The sequence below is a fragment of the Martes martes genome (genome assembly GCF_963455335.1).
Source record: "Martes martes genome assembly, chromosome: 11".
In the NCBI taxonomy this organism is placed as follows: Eukaryota; Metazoa; Chordata; class Mammalia; order Carnivora; family Mustelidae; genus Martes; species Martes martes.
Genome location: NC_137899.1, coordinates 96,012,392 through 96,019,854, shown reverse-complemented (window position 1 = coordinate 96,019,854; position 7,463 = coordinate 96,012,392). Strand labels below are relative to the sequence as shown.

The 7,463-nt window shown below is 37.3% G+C and overlaps 1 protein-coding gene across 1 annotated transcript; it reads left to right on the top strand.

Annotated features, from left to right (window-relative positions):
* LOC308352507 (putative inactive serine protease 58) lies at window positions 1–7,041 on the top strand (the record flags this gene model as incomplete). Its single annotated transcript, XM_080818752.1, has 5 exons — window positions 1–40; window positions 1,952–2,090; window positions 2,317–2,573; window positions 6,658–6,797; window positions 6,892–7,041. The coding sequence occupies 5 exons, from the start codon at window positions 1–3 to the stop codon at window positions 7,039–7,041; spliced, it is 726 nt and encodes a 241-aa protein (XP_080674878.1).
* Between the last annotated feature and the right edge of the window lie 422 nt (window positions 7,042–7,463).

The window sequence follows — 7,463 nt, the reverse complement described above, 5'->3', positions numbered from 1 at the left end:
ATGAAGTTTATCTTCTTCTGGGCTCTCTTGAACCTGCCTGGTGAGTATCTTCACATTTTTCTCTTTACTTGCCAAAGAGAAATCCTAGGGGAATCATGAAAAACAGACAGATACAGACAGGAGGCATGTTCCAGACTACAAGTGTGTAGTACCGACTCTCCCTCACCACTGCCACTGTCCCCACCAGCTTTCCACCTGTGACACTGCCTGCCTGCTTTATTGCTTGTATTGCTTTATTGCTTGTATGCTCTTTTGGAAGTATGGACATTGAAACCCTAATACCAAACCCTAATACCAAACCAAACAGCTTTATTGCTTGTATGCTCTTTGGGAAGGCATGGACATTGAAACCCTAATACCAGGGAAGACTGTGACCCAACTCTGGGCCCATCTGGAACAGGACTGCTGCTGTCAGGAGGGAATGAGAAGCAGAGGCAGGGGTTGAAAGCAGAGGTTCAATAGTTCAATAGTTCAATAATAGACACAGCAGAACATTCAAGGGTTTTAGGTCTTGTCCTTACAAGTTCCGGTTACTCAAGCAAAAACCTTGGAAGCATTCATAAAATCTTTCTCTCACACCCCACATTCAATCTGTTTGGAAAATTTTGTTGGTTCTATCTTCTAAATATATCCCAAATCCAATCACATCTCACCACCTCCACTGCTCACAATGGCCAAGACACTATCGTCTGCCCGGATTATCACAAAAATCCCCTATCAGGCCTCTCTGCTTTCTACTCCTACAGTCAACATTTCTCCATCAGGAAATGACCATCACTGCCTTACACAAAACTCTGATGCTGCTCCACATTCCTTCAGAAGAAAGTCCACATCCTTATGAGGCTCTACAAAACTCTGCATCACGGCTCTCGCCTCCATCCTTTCCTGCTCTTCTCCCCTACACCTGCCATGCCAGCCAGACTGGCTTTTATGATGCTCCATAAAAAAGTCTTAGGATGGGGCGCCTGGGTGGCTCAGTGGGTTAAGGCCTCTGCCTTTGGCTCAGGTCATGGTCCCAGGGTCCTGGGATCAAGCCCCTCATCAGGCTCTCTGCTCCGTAGAAATAAATAAATAAAATCTTAAAAAAAAAAAAAAGTCTTAGGACTCTTGCTCCAACTGTTTCCTCTGCCTGGATCCCCATTCCCCAGATATCTGATGATCTAACTCCCCCACCTTCATTTCATTGGTCATCTCTCACCCTGTCCACAAGGCCTACCTATCCTGACTACTGTGTAATATTGCAGAATGCCCCACCACACACACGCACATCTCTGTACTGCTTTTTCCTCTTTCCCTATTCTACTATTTTTTCCCACAGCACCAATCACCTTCTAATACACTAGACCACTTACTTATGTTTTGTGTCTACTGTTATAGAATGTCTTCTCTCATCAGAATGTATAAGAGCAGGGGTATTTCTCTGCTTCATTCTGTGTATAGCCCAAACCCCTGTAACAGAGCCTGGCATATACGAGGTGCTCACACTTAACCTGTTGAATTATCTTCTCCTCCTCAGATTGTGATAACCGTTGGCCTGTTCTTTAAAATGGCAGTTATATTGTTTTGCCTTGCATTGTTGTAGGGAGAAAGGGGTGGGACTGGTAAAAGCATTCGTAAAAAAGTATAAATTATAAGTTCTCCAGGAGTTGATTTAACATATGTTCACTGAATTGTAGAAGATATTTAAGAAAACCTGCATTTTAATCTGAAAAATATTTATTGACAATAAAAAGGAAGCCCCTTTATCTTTTGAAATTGATATATTGATATGTTTCTATCATTTTATTCATGTTTTTAGAAGAAAGGAAGCCAGTTTGCAAATTTAGCTTACAGAAAAAGGTACTGGGGAGAAGGGTAGAGGGAACTTAAACCTATTAAGTAATTTTCCTTTTTTTTTTCTAGTGATCTCTGCAAAAATCTCAGAATTTCCTGTCCATTTTTCTCTTTCTAGTTGCTCTGGCTTTTGATCCAAATTACCGAAATGACATCACTCCCCCATACCTGGTCTACCTGAAATCTGATTACTTGCCCTGTGTTGGAGTTCTGATCGACCCTCTTTGGGTGATCACAGCCGCACACTGCAACTTACCGTGAGTAATAAGCCCCCAATGCCACTTTGCGCTTTGGATTCTCAGGTTGGGCAGAGACCCACATCCCTGCCTGGTGCCACTGCCCAATGAAGTGGGCTTAGGGAGGCTTTCTGGGGACATGTTCAGTAGTAAAGAATAAGCTCTGTGGGAGGGGGCTAATAAAGGCTCATAAGGATGAATAAATAATCTCTGCCAAGTCTTCTCTCAAACAACTACATCGTTCCAGAAAGCTTCAGGTGATGTTGGGGATTACAAATCCATCAAATGACAATGAAAAGGATATACAAGTAGTTGGCCATGTGAAGATGATCCAACATCCATCCTTCTCAATCACTTCTATGGAGCATGACCTCATGTTGATCAAGCTGGGAGAAAGTGTTGAACTCAATGACTATGTGAAACTGGTCAACCTGCCTGAAGAACCTGTCCAGGAAGGAACCATGTGCCTGGTCTCCACATGGGCCTACAACCTATGTGATGACTGTGAGTGACCTCAAGATAATCCTCTTCTCCTGGAGGAGGACACATTCTTTCCCTTTCCTACTCTTGGCTTCGGAATTCTTCCCAATGAGGCTTCTTTCTAACCTCTTAATTCATCCTTGTCCTCTCTTTTCCACCACTGTATCCTGCTATCATCTTTGTTTCCAGACATGATAGAAAAGGTGTTAGTGGGAAGAAGACATTTGTATTCTAGTCCTAATTTGCTGGGTAACAGCTGGCCACTTTGCCTTTGGAGCATCAGTTTTCTGAACTCCAAAATGTGTTACAAACTATATCAGATGTTTTCCAAACTGTTCTAGGCAATAAAGAGAATTAAAGCCTTGAAATAACGAGAAATAATATGCATGTATTAAACATACGATAAATACATAATACTATGCTAAATCAGGCAGAACTTCTGTATGCAAGATTGTGATACAAAAAAAAATAATGAAAAGTTTAAGAAAAATATTTCTGAGGGGTGCCTGGTGGTTCATTTGGTTAGGCATCTGCCTTCAGTTCAGGTCATGATCTCAGGGTCCTGGGATCAAGTCCCACATCGGGCTCTCTGCTCAGTGGGGAGTCTGTTACTCCCTCTGTCTCTCCACCAACTTGTGCTTGCTCTCTCTCTCTCTCTCAAATAAATAAAATCTTATGAAAAAAAGCAAACTAATGATGTACTATATAGTGGCTAACAACATAATAAAAAAAGAGAAAAATATTTCTGAAACATTTTTCACTGGTAACATTCTGAACATTCCCTCATTTCTTTATAAAATTAAAAAACGACTACCATTTGCAACATATAATCTGAATCTCCTGAAATACATGTTCGATCTCAGCTTTCTTCTACCTCACATGCTTCAGATTCCATGAAAAAAACTTTGAGCAAATTAAGACAGCTTTTTCTCTTCTAAGTTTTGAGCCTGTCTGCCCACTACCCCATTCTAATATTTTACAAATTCAAAACCACTATCCGTAGCTATTAATCAAGAGAGTAATGGCTATGGGAGAAGGAAGGGCTGACTATAAGGGAAATGGAACTATGGTCTGAATGTACTATATAGTTCTATGAGAGACCTTTAGGAAGAACTATTAGTACAATTTAGCTCATGAGTAAGTTGTTTTTGTATTTAATATTCATCATTGCTATATACCATAGTATGAAGAAAGGAGATTCATGTTGACCAAGCCTGTCAGATTATACCCACCCATATACCCTGACTCTCTATTTATAGAAGTCAGGATAGAAGGACAGAAGTCACTTTTTCTAACTGTGCTGCCATTGCCCCAAACGTTTTAAACTGTTCTTTTCAGACCTTGAGGTACACTTCCTTGAATATATCAAAAATGCAGAAATTCTTTTTTCCCAGCTTTATTGAGGTATATAATTGAAAAATAAAGATTATATAGATTTAAGGTATATAGTGTCATGTTCATATCATGACACTATATATATATATATATATATATAGACCAAGACCAAGACGGTATAATCTCACTTCTATGTGGAATCTAAAAAAAGCCAAACTCACAGAAATGGAAAATATAATGGCAGCTGTCAGAGGCTGGTGAGTGGAAGATATAGGGGGGAGGGTTGTTGATCAAAGAGTACAAACTTTAGTTATTAGATGACTAAGTACTGGAGATTAGACGTATAGCATGGTGGCTATAGTTAATAATACTGTACTGTGTACTTAAAACTTTCTAAGAGAGTAGATCTTAAATATTCTCACCACACACATATACATAAGGTAAATATGTGACATGATAGACAATTAGCTCCACTGGGGGCATCATTTCACATTGTATATATATACATATATATACACACACACAATATATGTATATGCACTACATATACACACTATATATACACAATATATATACTATATGTATATGTACTATGTGTGTGTGTGTGTGTGTGTGTGTCTGTGGTGTGTGTGTGCATATACATACATATATATCATATATATGATATATATGATATATATATATCATATATATGATATATATCATATATATATTTATATATTTATAAAAATATAAATATATAAATATATAAATATATAAATATAAATAATATAATATATAATATAAATAAATATATATAAATAAAGATTATATAGATTTAAGGTATATAGTTCCTTATATAAGGTATATGATAGTTCATATCATATGAACATGACACTATATACCTTAAATCTATATAATCTTTATTTATATATATTTATTTATATTATATATATTATATTATTTATATTTATATATTTATATATTTATATTTTTATAAATATATATATTTATATATATAAATATATAAATATATATGATATATATATCATATATATGATATATATATCATATATATCATATATATGATATATATGTATGTATATGCACACACACACCACAGACACACACACACACACACACACATAGTACATATACATATAGTATATATATTGTGTATATATAGTGTGTATATGTAGTGCATATACATATATTGTGTGTGTGTATATATATGTATATATATACAATGTGAAATGATGCCCCCAGTGGAGCTAATTGTCTATCATGTCACATATTTACCTTATGTATATGTGTGTGGTGAGAATATTTAAGATCTACTCTCTTAGAAAGTTTTAAGTACACAGTACAGTATTATTAACTATAGCCACCATGCTATACGTCTAATCTCCAGTACTTAGTCATCTAATAACTAAAGTTTGTACTCTTTGATCAACAACCCTCCCCCCTATATCTTCCACTCACCAGCCTCTGACAGCTGCCATTATATTTTCCATTTCTGTGAGTTTGGCTTTTTTTAGATTCCACATAGAAGTGAGATTATACCGTCTTGGTCTTGCTTCATCTGGTTTATTTCACTTAGCATTCTGTCCTCTATACAAGTAGAAACATTTTGTCCTGTGAGTGCTAATTTGAGTTTTGAAAATAAACATCCCCCTGATGAGCAGTACGTTTGACTCATCTGGGTTATGACATTTGTATCAAAGAGAGATACAACTTACCCCACCCCACCTCCAAAATTCAGTTTACTTTGATCTGGCTAATGAAGTAATTTTTTTTTTTTTAGCAGATACTGAGTTTTTCTGATCTGACAAATGAAAACTAGATTCTCTCTAGAATCTAGAAACTTCAAAGTAAAAGAGATGTCATTTAAGGGCACAAACTTACAACTAGTAGAGAAACAAGTCCTGGAGACCTAATGCATAACATACTGAATACAGACAACAATATCATATTATAATCAAACTTGCTAAGGGATTAGAACTTGATTATTTCCACCACAAAAAAGAAATGATAATCATGTGACATGATAGAAGTGTTAACTATAGCTATGATAGCAATCACATTACAATCTATAAATATATCAAATAAATATATTGCACCCCTTAAATTTATACATTGTAACATGTCATACATATTTCAATAAAAAAATTTAAAAGGAGACAGTGATGAATTTAAACTATGGGACAAATAATAAACATGAAAGCTCAAAAACTAAAATAAAATTATAAAGAATTCCATGTTAAAGGCTGTTCTTTAAATTTTATTTTTATGATTTATTAATTTACTTGAGGGAGAGAAAGAGAAAGAGGGTGTACTTGTGAGGCTTTGGGGAGGGGCCGAGGGAGAGAAGATCTAAAGCAGACTCCACACTGAGTGCAGAGCCTGAAATAGGGCTCGATCTCACAACCCTGAGATCACCACCTGAGCCAAAATCAAGAGTTGCATGCTTAATTGACTATCCCACCCAAGCGCGGTCAGTTAAGCATTTAGAGTTTTTAAAGTAATTTATTTCATTGCAGAGATGTCTCATGTTTTGCATATCACTTCCAGGAATTTAACCTCTTTTATAAAGAGATAAACACTTGGTATCAGGAGAAATGGTTAATCTGATCATTTCCTACTACCCAGCCAGCCCCAGCTGTGATCTCTCTCAATGTTTGATCTCTTGTCCTTTCTTCCAGAAGAAGAAAGGTGCTGAAAAAGAGCACAAGAGAAAAGGGAGGTTTGTTATCTACTAACTCTTAAGGAAGTTGTACACCTTTCTTTCCTCTAGCCAAGGAGCCCAACTCACTGCAGAATGTGAACATCTCCATAGTCTACAGGAATGAGTGCCTTGAGGCCTATAAAACTTACAGGATCGAAGATAGTATGCTGTGCCTGGGCATTGTTCCAGGAAGGAGGCAGCCCTGCAAGGTAATGTACTCTCAGTGCCTTCATTTTCCCATTTTATTTCTTGTGTCTTTTGCCAGAAAGATAAGACAACCCTATATCCCTTTTGTTCCGGCAGGAAGTCACAGCCGCCCCAGCAGTCTGCAATGGGGTACTTCAAGGAATATTGACTTTTTTGGATGGATGTGTTTTGAGAGCTGATGTTGGCATCTATACCAGAATCTTTAAATATATGTCCTGGATTAGAAATACAATGGGAAACTACTGAGCTGCCGTGGCAGGAAGTCTAGATCATGTGACACAGGCTGTCCCTATGTCCAGCCTCACACTGAAGCCTAAATAGATGCTCTCGGTCGCACCAGCATGCCTGTGTCACTTCTGCTCAACAGAGTGGATGATTTGTACGTCCCCATATTGTGACCATATTATGACAACCCTTCTTCCAGCCCTTTTGGCAAAGATGACAAATACTGTAACCCTTAGGCAGTTGAAGTTTATGTAGTAGGGATTGTGTTCTAACAAAGGGATCACTGACCCATTGAAAAAAGGCCACTAAGCCATTTGAGATGACAAAACCCCTATTATTTGCATTGAGTTAACATGTGCTTTCGGCAGGTTACACATGCCAGAAGGGGAAAGGAAGCCTGACAAAGAGTGAGCTAACTAGAAACATGAGTGAGGGAAAGGGTC